The sequence below is a fragment of the Myotis yumanensis genome, unplaced genomic scaffold (genome assembly GCF_028538775.1).
Source record: "Myotis yumanensis isolate MYYU_CA2020_CCGP unplaced genomic scaffold, mMyoYum1.0.hap1 SCAF_15, whole genome shotgun sequence".
In the NCBI taxonomy this organism is placed as follows: domain Eukaryota; kingdom Metazoa; phylum Chordata; class Mammalia; order Chiroptera; family Vespertilionidae; genus Myotis; species Myotis yumanensis.
Window position 1 is genome coordinate 10,423,689 of NW_027223766.1, and position 18,215 is coordinate 10,441,903.

Below are 18,215 nucleotides of genomic sequence, written 5' to 3' on the forward strand. Positions count from 1 at the left end.
TTTATTATAACTAATGTAGGAAGAACTTTCTTGAAGCAAAACGTCTGCATAGGTCTCTAGTTATCAGTTTAAGGCATCTCATAATAGGTTGCCCAACGCTTATTAGCAAAGGTTGCCCAGATTTGCTGCTCGGCGGCGGTGTTTGAGTGTGGCTGGCATGCCCCACGGCAGTGGTAAGACTGGTCTCAGCACTCAAAGATGCTATGCATCAAGAGTATCCAAAGCTAAATGTAGACAGGCTACTCCACATTTCTATAGAGTATTGTAGTTTTCTTTAAAAAAAAAAAATCTAGCTCTAGCTGGTTTGGCTCAGTGGATAGAGCGTAGGCCTGCAAACTGAAGGATTCCAGGTTCGATTCCGGTCAAGGGCACATGCCCAGGTTGCAGGCTCGGTCCCCAGTAGGGGGTGTGCAGGAGGCAGCCAATCAATGATTCTCTCTCATCATTGATGTTTCTATCTCTCTCTCCCTCTCCCTTCCTCTCTGAAATCAATAAAAATATATATTTAAAAAAAAAAAATAGGCCTTCCTTCCCCTGGCTGCCGGCACCGCCTTCGCTCTGGCCCGGAGCCGCCTTTCCGCCTTCCCACGCTGCCCAGAGTCCTGGAGCAGCTGGGGTGGTGTGGAACGCCTGTGTCATCGCCATGGCTGCTTGGCGTCTGCACGTGTGCACGCTGGCCACAGGCCCGCCATCTTTGTCGGGTTAATTTGCATACTCACTCCTGATTGGCTGTGGGTGTCACGAAGGGATGGCCAATTTACATATTTGTCTATTATTAATATAGATATCTAACATACTATTCATTGGAAAGCTTTCCAAACTTTGAAAGTTTGTTTATTTAACAAATATTTGTTACTCTCCCTACCATATAATAGAATTAATTAACTTGGCATAATACTCTCATGAGACTTACATTTTTTGAGAGAGGAAAGATATGAGTAATATAGTAAATAAATTAAATCATTATATATAATCTGTGCTGTTAGAATAAACAGAATGACACTTATTTAGATAAGGCGATCTTCGAAGGCCTTTGTGTCGGTAATATTTAAACTGAAAAGAAAGGTTTGATGAGCTAGTCATTCAGACAGTGGGAGGAGAGCATTCTGGGGAGGAAAAGCAAATACCAAGACACGGAGATAAGAAGGGACTTGGCATAGCATAGGAATTGACAGAAAGTATTTATGGGTGGAATTTAATGAACAAAGTGGAGCGTGGAATGAGATAGGCAGGTGGGCAGAAGCCAGATTAGTCAGGGCCTCTGTAGGTAAACCTTAGGAAAGCCGTTTGAAGGTTTAAGCCCTAGAGTGAAATAATGGGATGTAAAGAGCACTGTGGCTGCTAATGGACTAACTGAAGGCTGCAAATGCATAAGCTAGGAGACCACTTAGGAAGCTGTTACAGTAGTCTAGGCCAGGGGTGGTAGTAGTTTAGACTAAGTGGCCACGGAGATGAAGAAAAGGAGGTGGATTCAAGATATTTATTTGAGCCCAGCCAGCATGGCTCAGTGGTTGAGCGTTGACCTATGAACCAGAAGGTTATGGTTTGATTCCTGGTCAGGGCACTTGCCCGAGTTGCAGGCTCGCTCCCCAGTGTGGGACGTGCAGGAGGCAGCTGATCAATGATTCTCTCTCATCATTGATATGTCTATCTCTCTCTGCCTCTCCTTTCTTCTCTAAAATCAATAAAAATATATTTTTAAAAGAGATATTTATTTGAGAGTGAACTTATGGAACTTGCTGATGGGTAGAAAGGGCAGGTAATTAAGGGAAAGAAAATAGAAAGTGAGGACTTAGGGTTCTGACTAGTGATTGAGTAAAAGATGGTCCCAATAATTGTGAGGGAGAAGTCTGGGGACAAATAGGTTTCGGAGGGATGGAAATTAAAGTCTTAAGTTTGGACATGTCAAGTTTAAGATACCTGTGTGAATGTGAATGGAGATATCAAGTAGTTAGGTGTGTGTGTGTGTGTGTGTGTGTGTGTGTGTGTTGTATTTATATTACAAATCTAAACTCATAAGGGAAGATTAGGCTGAAGATGTAAGTATGAGTGTCAACAATTGTATATAGATGGAAAAGAAGATCCAGGAGAGAACTCAAAAACACCTTAGTGTCCACAAAGACAGGAAAAATACAAGAACAGTGTGTTCCAGAAGCTAAGTGAAAAAGACAGTGAGGTTGATCTGATGCTTTGAATAAGTCACGTAAGGGAAAGGCTTGGGGGCAGTTGTGTCGGAAGAGGGTGCATAGGATTTAACACAAAAGAGACTGGTGTTTTTGTCAGAAGTAGTTTTTTTAAATATATTTTTATTGATTTCAGAAAGGGATGGAGAGGGAGAGAGAGATAGAAACATAATGATAAGAGTCATTGACCAGCTGCCTCCTGCATGCCCCACATTGGGGATCGAGCCTGCAAACCCGGGGATGTGTCCTGACCGGGAATTGAACCCTGACCTCCGGTTCATAGGTCCACACTCAACCACTGAGCCACACCGGCTGGGCTGTCAGAAGTAGTTTTATAAGAAATATTTGGGAAGAAGCCAGATTGTAGTCAGCTGAGGAGGGAGTATCAATAAAGAAGGATTCGGCTCTTACAGTTTAAAGGGAACTTTGGATAGTCCTACTATAGTAGCTTGAATATTACTGAGAGTATTCCTTTACTTATTGGTCAGAAGTCTAAACTTATTTTAACTACTTATTACTAGTATGCTCATTTTTTTACAGACAGTCCTGTGTAGAATTCTAGTTCATCAGAGAAAAATAAAATATCACAGGTAAGTGAATCACACCCCTTTTTAGCAGCATTTTGTAAAAATATGCAGGCCATTTAGCAGGTAAGATCTTTTCATTTTCTTTGGTAAGAAGCTTATGAAGTCAAGAAGATGATTTGGACTCCATTTTTCAAGTTAAGATACCCAAGAGCTAGGGATACATTTTTTCCCCGGGCTATAGGATTTTCAGTGCTAAAACTAAGCTAGTCCCTGGCAAACTGGAGGATTGGTCACCTTCCCTGACAATATGTTTGGCCCTTCTGACAGACTAAAGCCTTTGACTCATAGGAGAGATTGAAAAAAGGATCCAGGTAGAATTCCATGTTCCTTCTGCACGACTGCTTTTCCGCTCCTGGAGGCCTGCACCAAATTGGACACTCTCTCAACATTCTCTCTCTTACCACTTTTTGTGTCTGGTGGGATTTCTGGTGAAAGAATCTGCAAGGAAGTGCAGACTCCCCCAATTTATCTGTATGCGGGTGCCTTCCCACTGTCCCCCCAGCCCGCACGCTGCCTTCACCTGCGCCCTTACTGTTCTAGCTGTACCCTCCTTAAGGTGTCCGGTTGCATCGATCCCAAGTAAGCAAGTGCTACCGTCCCCTGTCCCCTCTGTCCTTGCAGTTGCCTGCCTCTCTCTTAGTTCAGGCCAAGTTGTTTGCGCTGTGACTTCAGCTCTCTTATGGGTTTGGTTCGAAATAAGCCATGCGTTTGAATTTAGTCTGACTGTGTTTCACTGTAAGGGTGGTGACAGTGCTTCTTGTAGCTCTCTACACCCCACAGTAGAAACTAGAACCTTGCTTCACAAAATCTAAAGTACATGGAAAATCACCCGGGAATCTTACGGAAACCCAGATTCTGTTTCCGTACGTGTGAGACAGGGCCCCAGATTCTGCATTTCCAACAAGTGTCCAGTGGTTTCAGTGTTGCAGGTCCAGGGATCCTGTCCTGAGTAGCAAGGTGAGAGCAGGTGGTCTTGCTTTTTGTTTTAAGGTGGGAAAGAGGCGAGGTCACGCAGATAAACGTAGGCGTGCTTGACGTGCGACAGGGAACAGGCAAACAGATGTGAGCGTGATAATGTGGGATGTGGCGCCTTTGGTGAGCGGGCAGAATTTTATGTTTGTGTGTGAGAAAGATCTTAATGGTTTAAAAAACATGATCCTAGCTTTTTTCTTCTTCTTCTCAAAGGGCCTTCTTAAAGACATTAGAAAAAATGTGAATTGTTAATACTGATTTTATAGGTATACAATGGGAACTTTTTAGTGTAATTGTGCTTTCCCCACTTCACATTACTTCTTAAGTTTTGAAACAATCTCAAGTTTATAGAAAAAGGTTTAAGTATAGTACAGTAAGCTCCCCTCTACTACCTATCCCCCACCCCCTCCCCACGAATCACTTGAGAATATGTTGCTGACAAGAAGCCTTACCATCCCTGTCACAGGTTAAGTTCCTTGGGAAGCAGTCTCTGAGACAAAGATGAGCATAAAACATTTGTTGGGGAATACAGTGTCCATGGGAGCCTTAGCTGACCCGGTGGAGGCTTCTAGAGATAGGATGACCCCTCCGTGCTGTCCTGAGTTGGGTGAGAAGTCTCTCTGCCTCTGAAATTGAGCTCTTGGGTGTGGACTGCTCTGGGCAGGGGGCAGGGCTGCGGGTGCGGTGCCGCGGCATTCTTCAGCTGAGGCGGTCCTCCAAGATGAGGGGGTGTTGACACCGCTGTTGAACTGCTGCCATTTGAGACGCTCCAGACACGCAGCCAGAGGGGCCTGGAGAAGGCGCACTTATTGTGGACGTAAGTGAGGAGGTTGTGATGAAAAGGATGCAGATGTTCCAGAGGAAGTGACTCTGGTTCCAACTTCACACTAAAGGAGCTCTCAGAGCTATTTTATGACATTGAGAATACAAAGGATACCGAGTATTAGCTAATCCAGACTCACAAAGGAGTGTGGCAACTCACCAGGCAGAGAGAAGATGCTTGCTCCACATTGTGAGATATGAGTGCTAGCACGGTTCAAGCTGCCTTGGATCATCTTCTTTACAAAGAGATAATAAAACACTTTAGTTCAGTGTTTCTAATATTTTAAAGGATGGCATACTACATAAACTTTAGTTTCATTATTTCCAAATGTTCCTTTATTATTGTCAGTAGACGAGTTGTTAAATTTTTTTATTGTGATAAAATTGACATACACTGTATTAGTTCCAGATATACAAGATATTTGTATATATTGCAAAATGATCACTACAATAAATCTAGTTAACATCCGCCACCATACGTAATTCCAAACTATTTTTTCCTTGTGAGAGAGATTTCAATGTTTGGAAATTTTTTTTTTAAAGATCACAGAACAATTGTAATTTTCTCCATTGCTTATTAAGATTGTGCAGTTTCAGCTGCACCGTCATTTTAATGGTCCCACACAAGTGTGCAAAGTGAGAACTGTCTATATTCAAGCATGCTTCATTTCAAAATTTCATATACCCTTTTATTTATACATATTTTATTGGCTTTATTGCTTGAATACATTTTGATTTTTAAATATTTTTAGCATGCAGATTTCCCAAACCTGAGGTAGCCATTATGAAGACGGCGAAGAAGGTATCATCAGCAGAGACCCCTGATAGTTTTGGTATAGTACCATCTTAACAGTATTGATTGTTCACTAGATGTTTATTGCAGATAGCAAACATCTATTTAACAGAACTTCTTGACTTCTTGCTGGTTTGAAATAGCATGCTTTAGTTATAATGATAATTTTTTTGCATCATTGTTTTGGACTACCTACAAGATATTTTTTATTCTCTAATCCTAGATTTTGTGGATATGATAGAATAATAATTGCATGTTTCATTAACTGAAGGATTAAACTTATGACCTTAACAAAAGACAAAATCACTTATATTTAATTATATTTAAATAGTGTATTTTAAAAATTGTTGCAGTAACCCCGGCAAGGGACACATAACGAGCAACAAAGATGAATGGGTAGGGAAAAGTGCCACACAGGTAAACCTTCAGAATATTGTAAAGAGAAACTGTTTTTAAGTAACTAAACTTCACAAAAATGTATTTTAAAAATAAAATAATTTGAAAGGCTTATATAATTGCATTTTAAGGCCATTCATGAACTTTTTTTTTTTTTTTAAGATTCAGTCTCCATACAGCTTGATATCTAATTTATGTTGCATTCTGTAGTGGTGGTGGTACTGGGAGAATTGTATTTTTGTGTGTGTGTGTGTGTGTGAGAGAGAGAGAGAGAGAGAGAGAGAAGAACAGAGAGGAACAGAGAGAGGGATAGGTGTATATATAGAGAGAGATGGGGGAGGGAGGCAGGTATACAAATAAATATCTCTCTGTTCCTATTTTATTTTTTATTACTATTTAATATAGATACATTGCCTAAGAAGTATACTAGTAACACAGTATATAAAAAGGAATCAGAAATACTTTGTGGACCAATTGAAATTTTAAAAGGATAAAGGGTAAATACAACTTAGTTTTCTTAGGCTTTATAGGGGTGTGGCAAATGTAGGCTTACAGTTGTTTGTATGGGAAAATACATGCAGGTTAAATCAATGATTTAATACAATAAACTGTTTCACATACTGACAGTGTTTCACATATTCATATACAATTGATTGTTGGTTCTTCTATATTTTTATTGAGAGTTTACTTTTAAAAGGAAAATAGAAGAAGAGAATGAGAATATAGGTTTTGGACTTGGCTATGTGTCTTTGAGTAAGTCACTTACCATCTCTGGGCTTAAGTGGCTGCATCTTCAAAGTGGAGAATTAAGTCAGTATTTCTCAGTGGGCATACTGCTGGCATTTGGGCTGGATAACTCTTCATTATAAAGGACTTTCTTGTGCATTATAGGATATTTAGAATTCCTAATGCCAGTAGCATTTCGCAGTCATTATCACATCCAAAATATCCCTGCATTTCTGAGCATCTTGTAAGGTGATGACGAACCACCCCAAGTTGAGAACCACTGGCAGGTGGGTCCTAAGAATCCTTTTACTGCTCACATTCTATAAGAGATTTTTATTTGGGGAATGATTTAAAGAGGAAAAGGTAGTGTATTGACTGAAAAATCTCTGCTCATTCCTAGTATAAAACAATTCATTATTTATTTATTTATTTATTTATTTATTTATTTTTGTTAATCCTCCCCCAAGGATATTTATCCATTAATTTTTAGGGAGAGTAGAAGAGAGAGGGAAAGACAGAGGGAAACATCGATGTGAGAGAAACACATTGGGTGGTTGCCTTCTGCACTAGCCCACACCAGGGCCCAGGCCGGGGAGGAGCCTGCAACCAAGGTACATGCCCTTGACCAGAATCGAACCCAGGATCCTTTGGTCCACAGGCCAACGCTCTATCCACTGAACCAAACCGGCTGCAGTCATCGGCAAACTCATTAGTCAATAGAGCCAAATATCAACAGTACAACGATTGAAATTTCTTTTGAGAGCCAAATTTTTTAAACTTAAACTATATAGGTAGGTACATTGTTATTAACTTAATTAGGGTACTCCTAAGGCTTAGGAAGAGCCACACTCAAGGGGCCAAAGAGCCGCATGTGGCTCGCGAGCTGCAGTTTGCCGACCACAGGTAGGGCAAAGCAATTTTATTTTTAAATGAATATCTTCTGGGACTCTATGTAACTATACCCACAGATATATCTACCATTTATAATATTCCAAGACAAATTTTTAATTTGTCCTAACTCACTTTGTTTTACATCTATAATATAATACAACATCCATAATTAAATGATTTTCTAAACTTATTATAGTGCTATCTCTATACCTAATAAGTTATAAGATCTGTTTTTTAAAAGTTGTACTGTTTTAATATCTTAGTCTTTTTAAAAAGGAATATCATTGTACATAGTAATCATTCTTTTTGTCTTCCTTTGGCATGAAGGAAGGGAAGGAGTATAGCCTCTGTATATTAAGTAGTGTATATAATTATCCCAGGTACACAAGTTAGACACATAAAAGCAACCACTAATCAATAGTATGTTTGATTATCTTTAAAAACTTTATGAAATGACAGCTATAAGAGAAATAAATTGTTATACCCCTAGTATTTACTATTTCTTAAGCCAGAGGTAAACAATTAACAGATGAGTGTATTAATGAGGTTAGTAAAGATGATGATTCATTGGGCATTATCACCTCATCATTACTACTGGGCAACTCCTGTTCTCTCAACTGTTATACCCGGGGCCTGCCTCAGCCTAGGAACTGGTTAGTTGCCCTTAAGTAAACTGGATTGCAGTCTAGGTTGCAATGAAGACCCAGGTCGCATGATACGTACCCCAGACGGTTAATGAAATGACAGTATTATGTGATCTACATAGAAATTTCTTTACTCCATAATGTGCATGAAACTTTTAAATGCTAAGTAAAGTTACAAAATCACACTCAAATTCTTTTTTGGGGGATGGGGGGGGGGAGATCTTAGCTAAAGCATATATATTTTTAAAAATAATTTTAAAATCCTTTTATAATTATAGTCTTAATTTTAAAAGACAAAACCTGTTGATTGAAATTTACTAAGTTAAAAAGTTAAGTTCCTTGCTGTTTCTAAAGAGTATTTTCAGTTTTGAATGTCAGTTTTTATATTTCTGAGCCATATTAACTTATTTTAAAATACTGCTGTGTAGCTTCATAAACCTCCTTTGGGTGCATGTCTTCTTTTTGGCATTTAATATGATTTGCTTAAATTGTTTTGCATACAGCATGGTTTGTACTTCAAGTTTGTATTTTTTTAATGTTACATATTTATTATAAATTTTACCTTATCCATTGGAACTTTTGGTTCTATTAAAAGTCTAAGCAGTTATTTATAATGTTCAGGAATATAGCCCCCAAATTGTTTCTTAAACATGGTAGCTTCATCTCTGTCTTTTTAATAAATCTCTCATTAGGCCAAATAGTGATTGGTGTGGCCAAGCCTACGCCTGTACTTTATTGAGAAAATGGTAGTGTGGGGCCCGGAGCAGGTATTATTAGGTGGTCAAAGGTCAGAAAGTAGATAATTGCCACTTAAAGAGTATTTGTTTTTTTTGTAATTAAAGGACTAATGTGTGCATTAAACTGTTCCTTTTATGTCATTCAGGGTGAAGTTGCTTTGGTATTTACTACATCTATTATAAATGATTTTGAATTTTTCCCTTGATTTGTGATATTATATTGATGTTCACTAACTTTTTCTTCTGTCACCTCCCTTTTGATTTTAAGCCTTTTCAATTAATTTTAAAATTTCAGAAAGTGTATTTTTCAGTTCTCAAACTATAATTGGGTTCTGTTTTTTATAACTTCTATTCGAGCATATTTTCATTTATGCCTTCAGTATAATTTGAGTGTAATTTCGTCTGCTACTTCTAATACTTGAATTACTTTCGATTGGTCTCCATCCATTGTTTTTCCTGAGACTGAGTCATGTTTTCCTGTTTCTTCGTGAAGTAATTTTGAATTGTACCCTAGTCATTGCTGTGATTATTATATTACAGAGACTCTGGGTTCTGTTTTATTCTTTAAAATATAGATTTTTAACATTTGTTGTAGCAGGCCATTAATGGTTAGGCTTAAACTACAAACTCTTGGGCTGCAGCTTAAATCTTTAGTTATTTTACCCTTAGCTAGGATTTTTGGGGGTTTTCCCTGCCACATGTGTGTGGCTCATGGATCAGCCATATATTTGAACTGAATGCACTGGTATATAGAATTTAGGACTCCTCCATTCTGACTCTGTTTTTTCCAGGATTCACCTCTTACTTTCTGGTGGCTTTTGTTACTTTGTACCCTGTTCACTGCTTCTTCAGACCAGAAAGTCTGAACATATTAGCATTTGAGTTGTCCTACAGGTTGTGGATTGAGGCATGCCCTTAGGCCCAAAGCTGCAACAAACAGGCAACTCCTTTAATACCATTCCTCCAGAATTCCAAGTGTTGATTCCTTTCCAGAATCAACTATTTTTGGTCATTTTTTTAATGCTTTTGGTTGGTTATTTGTTTATATTGTATTTTAGTCTATACTTTAGAGTTGTTCTAGGCAGAAGGATTGGTTTGATAGAAGGTTATTCAGCCAGTGTTAGAAATAGGACCAGAATTTCTTAGGTAAAAATAGTTGGAAAATATGGTGTGTGGTGAAGTACAATCTTAATGTCATATTATTTAAAAATATTCAGGAAAAGGATAGAGAAATTATGATGTATATCATACACACACCGTAATGGAAAGAATTGGTTTTTCTGACTGCAAAGTCTGCTGCTGCCTTTAGATTAGAATACATTTCCAGTGTAAGTGTAGATAGTTTACCTATGTCAGAAGGAAATTCCTAAGGTTAAGATACCTACGTAGGGAAATAAAGCTTCTAGCGTTTATTGTGACTATTTTCAGGGAGGTTGTATTAGCAGCCATTGCATTTTAAAACCGGTATATTTTGATGGCACCTTGGGTTTATTTTCAAGATTGAGTTCCGTTGTTACATCTAATGTTTTTTACTTCTGATATATATTTTGTTTTGATTCAGTTAATATAGTAAAGAAGATAACTTACAGTGTCAAAGTCCTCAAAATGATCAAATTATAATTAAAAATTTTTGATAGCTACTTTCCATAAAGTTTATATTTTGCAGAAAATTTCCACTTTCTAGGAAATGTTCCTTTCATGTTTCCTCTTATTATTCCTTTGGTTCTTTGTGAAGCAGGAGGCAGAATCTGTGATTTGATTTTACATTCAACTCCGTGCCAGTGGTTTTCTTTCTGCTCTATTTCTTTAAAAAGATTATTTTTTATTACCTTTAATTTTTTAATCCTTCTGTGTAGTCAGAAAGACTAGGATACTATATACATTATTTGCTTTTTTTTCTTTCTACTGCTGCACATTATACATTCACCTGGTCCTAAACCTTAGGAGTTGTAAAATATTTTAGATATTTTGGTCAGTATGCAGGGAATTTGAAGAAGTAAAAGCAAGGACACTATATACTCTTAGCTACTGGGAAGGTCTTGCTGGATGAATTTTTAGATGTTTCAAGATGTTCTAGTTCACTGACAAGGACCTCGTGCAGTGTCCGACCTGGAGTGATAGGTAGAGTAATGCAGCCAGCAAATAGTTCTATCTACTTCACCAGAAAACTCTGTGGACTACAGTGGTAGTCTACATTCCTTTTTAAAAATTGGAAAACTATTTGCATAGCTTAAAGGTAAATTTTGAGATAATAGCGCAAGTCAAAGTATAGAGAAAATATTTTAATCAAATGTAAAACTCTACAAAGATTAGTATATCTTTATTTCTTAACCCTTCTAAAAGAGAAAAAACCCTAAAGTTGAATTCTTAGAACTTTATGAATAATACAATAATTGATTAAACTCTAGGTTTTAGTGTATTTCTTATTATAAAGCCAGATGGTATTATATGATTTTTAAATAAAATAGCATTCACAAATATGAACTATACATTTTTTATATAGCTTATATATAAAGATTTATTTAGTCCTCACATTGTCATAGATTATAAATAAATATTTTAGAAAATGTATATCCCGTTTGTAATGTGTTTCATTGGAAAATCTGGTTGTATTAAATCGTAGAGCAGAGTAATCCATGGTGTGGGTTCTTCTCTATAGGTTATCGATTAATTCTGTGGGATTGGATGAGGATGAAGAAGGTAGACTTCTCTGCCATTTTACCATAGCCTATTCTTGTGCTTATATAAATGGTGAGGTGTTTATTATTATTTTTTTAAATATATATTTTTACTGATTTCAGAGAGGAAGGGGGAGGGAGAGAGAAATAGAAACATCAATGATGAGAGAGAATCATTGATCGACTACCTCCTGCATGTCCCCCACTGGGGATCGAGTCTGACTGGGAATTGAACCATGAACCTCCTGGTTCATAGGTCGACACTCAACCACTGAGCCACACCAGCTGGGCGTAAGATGGTTATTATTACAAGATTTGATAGCTTGCTTTTTTTGTAATTATTGTTAATTTTTATATTTAATGATGTCACTTGAAGATATTTACTTTGACATATACTTGGGAAAACCTTGTGTGTTTATTATGACATATATTATAAATAGTATATTGTTACTTGTTGAATAACACCTTCCTTTTTTTATTGTGTAGGATATTCTATATTACCTGGTAGTATAGGTTTCAAAACTCAAAATATTTAGTATATCATCAAGGGAGATTAATTAAAGAACAGAACACAATCATTGTTGTAATATATTGCTTTAAAAATATTATTTTACTATTTTTAAAGGATATTTAGGCCTAATTGAACATTCTTTTTCTTTAATATTTTTATTTTTATTGATTTCAGGGAGGAAGGGAGACGATAGAGAGAGAGACAGAAACATCAATGATGAGAGAGTCGTTGATCGGCTGCCTCCTGCACGCCCCCTAATGGGGATGGAGCCTGAAACCCAGGCATGTGCCCAGGACCGGAATAGAACCCCAGGACTCTTCAGTCGGCAGGCCATGCTCTATCCACTGAGCCAAACCCGCTAGGGCTGAACATTCTTTTTTCCAGTATCAGTGCTCACTTGCATGTAAATTTCTTAAGTTACCTAGGATTACCATCTTTAAGAAGGGTAGCTATATTTTTGAAATTAAACAAAATGTTTTTATTGATTTTTAGAGAAAGGGAGAGGGAGAGAGAGAGGGAAACATTGATGTGAGAGAGAAACATCAATCTGCTGTCTCTCACACGCACCCCTACTGGGGACCCTATCTGGATTGAGCCCGCAACCTGGGCATGTGCTCTGACCAGAACTGAACCTTTTGGTGCACAGGACAACACTCAACCAACTGAGCCACATGGGCCAGGGCTATTTTCGAAATTTTGAAAACTGCAATTAATGTAAACAGGCTTGTTACATAGATGCAAGGACTTAAAAAACAAAAAACAAAAAGCAAATGATTTATTCAGGGTTATAGACTCCATGACAGGCTTGTAACTAACGCTCAGTTTTGTTTTCCAACCTTGTATTTAATCCATACCAAGTAACATCTTCTGTATGGCTAATTTAGGTCCATTAACCGAAAGACAATTTATGAATAAACTCTGATATTTTCCTAGCTTTGTAAATCTGCTGGTGTTTTCTTCATTGTAATAAAAAAAGAGACCATGCCATCGTAACTAATTCTTGCCCCACACCCTTTTCTTCCCCTTTAGAAAAATTGGAAGCTGCGCCACCCACCCCAGAACAGCTGAGATACGGTAAAGGCTCTATAATTGTTAAATATTGTGCATCTGTATCTTGGACTTGAAATAACTATATCATTTATTGATAGTACAAGAGTCAATACATTAAATCTTTCAGAGTGAGTTATCCTATTTATTATGCCACAGCAAAAATGTATAAACTCGGTTTAAGACATATCTATTATTGCTTAAATATGTTACCATCTAGAACTAGAAAAATGAGGCTAAATGTATCAAAAACATATAGGTATTAGTTCTTCCTAGTTACACCTCTATTATCTCAGGTTATTCAGATCGTGTACTAGATAGATGAGGTAAGGTGTGCCTTTGGTAGGAGGAGGCCAAGTTACATTTTGATTTAAATAGAATGGGGTTTTTTTTTTTATAGTTTGTGAAAGCATTCAGGGATACTGAAGTATTGTGAAGGGGAAAAAGATTTCTGAATGTAAATGTCTAATATAGATGAAGTAATCACATTTTCCTAACGTTTTGTTTAAAACAATTATTTAAAAGTTACCAAACAGCTTCCCTAAAATTTGATTCAGGGAATGTTTTTATTATTTCTAATGTGGAGATCAATTTTATGATATCAGTCTTTAGGTATAAGAGAGAAACAGATTGATGTCAATATCAGTTAAACAGGAAAAAACATGGTATTCATAATACGTATTTACTTATTTGTTCTGCTGTTAACTTTATATAATTTGTATGTGTTGCCAGTAAGAAAACACAGAAGCCTAACACGATTGTTTTTACATGTTACGGATTTTTTATTTTGTTTTTTTATTTGTCTCAGTATAGCTTCTACTAAGTAGCTAAACTTACAGTAGGAGTAGAAGAATCTTCTGGCTATGGGGAATGGCAAGCAAATTCCAAAGCTTACTGAGGAGACTTTAATTGTATGGTCTATTTTTGTCATTTTAAAATTATAGAAATCTTAAAATATGTTTTTCTGTTTTTGATGTTTTTCAGTATTCATCCACAATGCGATACCTTTCGTAGGGTTTGGCTTTTTGGATAATGCAATTATGATTGTTGCAGTAAGTTCTTTCTCTTACCCCTTCTATTTTGAGCTAATAAAGAAATTTATGCGGTCTAAATTTTTCTAATAATTTGCATATTGTAGCTGTAAAGTTTTAATGAACAATGAATGAAGCTTTTTTTTTTTTTTACTATGTTTTATGTCAATTAGGCTCTAGCTCAATTTTAAAGCATCATGTATGTTAATCATTATGACTTTTGGTAAAACATTGACAATAACAAACACATATTGAGTATATTATTCTGTTCTGGTTTCAACATTCATATTAAAGAAAAATGTATGTAAAATTTTCTTATGTTCTTTAATTGTATCAGCAGTTCACATCACATGTATGTTATTTGATTAGTTCCTTATTTAATTTTCCCATGCAAAAATGTGGTTTGTTTGTTTGTTTATTTATTTATTTATGGTTATTCCTCACTGGAGGATATTTTTTCCATGGATATATTTTTTAGAGAGAGTGGAAGGGGGAGGAGAGGAGACAAAGAGAGAAACATCAATGTGAGAGAGCCACATCAGCTGGTTGCCTCCAGCAGGCACCCCACCCGGGGCAGGGAACCTGAAACTCAGGTACCTGCCCTTGATTAGAATCGAGCCCCCAAGACCCTTTGGGTCAAGGGTCGACACTCTAACCATTGAGCATACCGGCCATGACCAAAAATGTTTTAAAGCAGTGGTTCTCAACCTTCCTAATGCCGCAACCCTTTAATACAGTTCCTCATGTTGTGATGAACCCCAACCATAAAATTATTTTCGTTGCTACTTCATAACTGTCATTTTACTACTGTTATGAATAGTAATGTAAATATCTGATATGCAGGATGTATTTTCATTGTTACAAATTGAACATAATTAAAGCATAGTGATGAATCACAAAAACAATATGTAATTATATGTGTGTTTTCCGATGATAGGTGACCCCTGTGAAAGGGTCGTTCGACCCCCAAAGGGGTCACGACCCACAGGTTGAGAACCGCTGTTTTAAAGGATGTTCTGATATAATTTATCTATCCATTTAACTGGAAGATGTTATAAATTTCAATTCAGAGCACTGTGAACATATACCCCTCTGTCTTTGTTCCATTGTAATGGGTAAAAAAGAATTTTCCTTTGCCATGGTCATTTTAATGTCAGGGTGTTCTTTAATAGTTAGTCTCAGGAATGGCCGATTTACCTTTTTGCTGTTATGTGACACCTTTTGTTAATGGATATCAGTATTGGGTTCAGATTCTAAAGTCAGAAATAACACCATGATTAAAATGCAACTATTTTGAAACTACTCAAGTGCTCTATTCACTTCTCTTCACTGACTTTAACTTTAATTAAAATCTATAAATTCTAGCTTTATGTAGGAGGCTTTAAAAAAAAGGTAACGATTTTTGGATTATTGAATGTGAGGAAAATACATGTGAGAGATACAAGGTTTGTTTTTGCTTTTTTTTGGTGTTTTGGAGGTCACATGTCCTACTCCATGTAGACATAAATAGAATATTTGGTTTCAAAATCAGGATAAAAGGATAATTTACATTGTGTAGATTACAAAATTTGCTTAGAAAATATCTAAAATTGGTTCATTCAAGAATGTTTTTGTTCTGTTTTTCTTTTGCTATATAGTCTCATTTTATGTCCAGATTCATGGAAATGAGATATCCAAAAAGTCTAGCTATTCCCCTGGTTGGGGAACTAACAGGGTTCGCACAGCCGAAGGTATCCTGTTTCATAAATAGTCACAGAAGATACTCTAACGTGCGCACAACTTGAAGGAGATAACACCCATTGGATAATTCCTTCGCAGAGTATTCTGGCAAAAGCTTCTAAAATATGATTTCAAAATGCTAGTTTTTTACTGATTTCAACATTTTCCTAATATGTACATAAGAATCAAATTGGCCAATTTATATATCTATGAATGTGAGACAGCCATTTAGAGCTACACTGTCTTTTCTGAAATTACTAAAATCTGAGTTGGTTAGATTATTTAAATAGTTAATGTAAGTCAAATATAATTGTAATAAAAACCTTGTTCTGATGAATTTATAAGCTACGAGAGGCCCGGTGCGTGAAATTCGTGCACGGGTAGGGTCCCTAGGCCTGGCCAGCGATCAGGGCCCATCAGGGCCTTCCAGCTGCTGGCTGGGGCCTCCCTTCGCTCCGCACCACCCCCTAGTGGTCAGTGCACGTCGTAGTGAGTGATCGAACTCCCAGTCTCCCAGTTGAACTTAGGAAGGGACAATTTACATTTTAGGCTTTTATATATATAGAATAGTTAAGACTCGTGTTTCTTGAATAGATTGTCTGAATTAAAGTTTCTCTGTGGCAAATATTTCTTTCAATTTTACATGACTCAATCTTTTAGATTCTTTTTATTAACAGCTACTTGCCCCCCTACTGACATCTTAATAATAATTTTTTCACCTCAGTAGGGCAGACCTTAGATATTCAAATGCTGAAAGACTAATCTCGCTACAGGGACATGTTGAGAGGCTATATTTTGCATAAAGGGGCTAAGGGAGATCAGAATAGGAAAATTGAGTAGCTTTTTAGATCCTGAATAAGATCTTATTATTTCTTTGATATAAATATTTAAAGTAACATATCTGTGTTTAAATAGAGCTACCAACAAAACAAAACACCCACATTCTAGAGTCAAATTACTGTACTAATGTTCACGATTCAGTGTGACTCAGGCCTGCATCTCATTAGTAGTATAAGTGAGAGTGACTTATTTTTGCAGGCCCCAGATGGCTCAGTAATTTAGTATTATTTGTTTTTCTAGTTTACATTGAAATCCGCTTTCAGGGACTTAATCACCAGGTTATCACTTGTATAATACTAAAATAAATATTTAAATCACTGACTTCAATACCTGATTGAGAGTAGTAGGTGTGGCAAAAAATAGCTTCCTGTGATACTTGCAAACTAATTCAGGGACAGTGAAGTTTTCCAAAGAGGCTTTGTAGTACACTGCTGAGATTAATATACATAAATAATATAACTCTAGAATCTATGCAAAGGGAAACAGTGATCATTATTTTCATAAAATATTTTTAATGTATCTTTATTGTTGAGAGTAACTATAGATGTCCCCCCTCTTTTCCCTCACTGTCCCCCTCCACCCGGCTCCCACCTACCTCCATAAGAATTTTTTTTTTACTTTTTAAAAAAAACACTGATTGCCTCCTAACGTTGTGGACAGCTCTGTCTGTTTTACGATATTAAGATATTTGATTCTGCTTTTCTATCATGCCATAGAGTCTATGGCATAGACATTTGATATTTTCTTCTTCCGGTTAGGTGTACTCTCTGGGCTGCTGCTGCCCTAGTTGTACTAACAAAAACAAATTTGTATATAACTTCTTGTAATAGATTTGACCTTTATTGTTGACTGCTAATCATACTAAGCTTCTGGTTTTATAGCTCTTTATTCTATTTTTATGTTATTGGGGTTGCTTTTGTAACCTAGTGGATTTGGGGATTATTTTTCTGGCAATTTAACTAGTATAACATTTATTCGAATTCTAGAGTAGATTAATTATATTCAGGTGATGAACCACGTATAACCTGTAAGACAACTACTATTAAATTTGTTTATGATTTCCAACTCACCTGCTAACAGGAAACTATGTTGATGTAACTACGGGAAAAAAGTAAAGGCATGGATAGTCTGTTGCCTTCAAACTGACTGACTCTATATGAGGCGTTTTATGCTGTTAGAAGGACCTTCAGGTTCCTTAAATTTAATCAAACGATTACACACTTAAATACTTGTTAAATACAGGTACTGCACTGCAAACAGATTCTTCTTGGGTCATTCCTAGTGACTCACCGCTGTTAACGGTGCTGTGTTTATTTTCCATGCTCCGTAACTGTCAGGTGCGTCTCTTCTATACCAAAGCCCCAGCGCTGTTGTTGCTGTTTGTGTTCATATATAAAGTGACACATCTTTTTGTGTGTGTGTGCCGGTTCTCGTTTTCCTCCTTCGGAAATCTCTTTCTTTGGGTACCTTTTCAACCTTGTAATTTTAAGTGCCTGGGAGACTTTTGTGCATCAGGCTGTCTGGGCCATAGTCTATAAGAATTGATTTTAAAGAGGTGGGACCCAAAGGCCTCGGGGAAAGAAAATTGAGGAAAGCTTAACGCAGCTTCTCTTCAGTTTTAGAAATAATTGATTAATG

At 36.7% G+C, this 18,215-nt stretch overlaps 1 protein-coding gene across 2 annotated transcripts in view; it reads left to right on the forward strand.

The window, feature by feature from the left end:
* Positions 1-18,215, forward strand: part of TMEM65 (transmembrane protein 65) — a 40,223-nt gene that overhangs the window by 11,081 nt on the left and 10,927 nt on the right. Inside the window, exons 2-4 of one of the 2 annotated variants that reach the window (XM_070391899.1) lie at positions 5,317-5,397; positions 12,970-13,014; positions 13,972-14,039. In XM_070391899.1, the coding sequence (XP_070248000.1) occupies positions 5,317-5,397; positions 12,970-13,014; positions 13,972-14,039 (194 nt within the window). The remainder of the gene's footprint in view (positions 1-5,316; positions 5,398-12,969; positions 13,015-13,971; positions 14,040-18,215) is intronic. The other variant, XM_070391900.1, reaches the window with a different exon arrangement.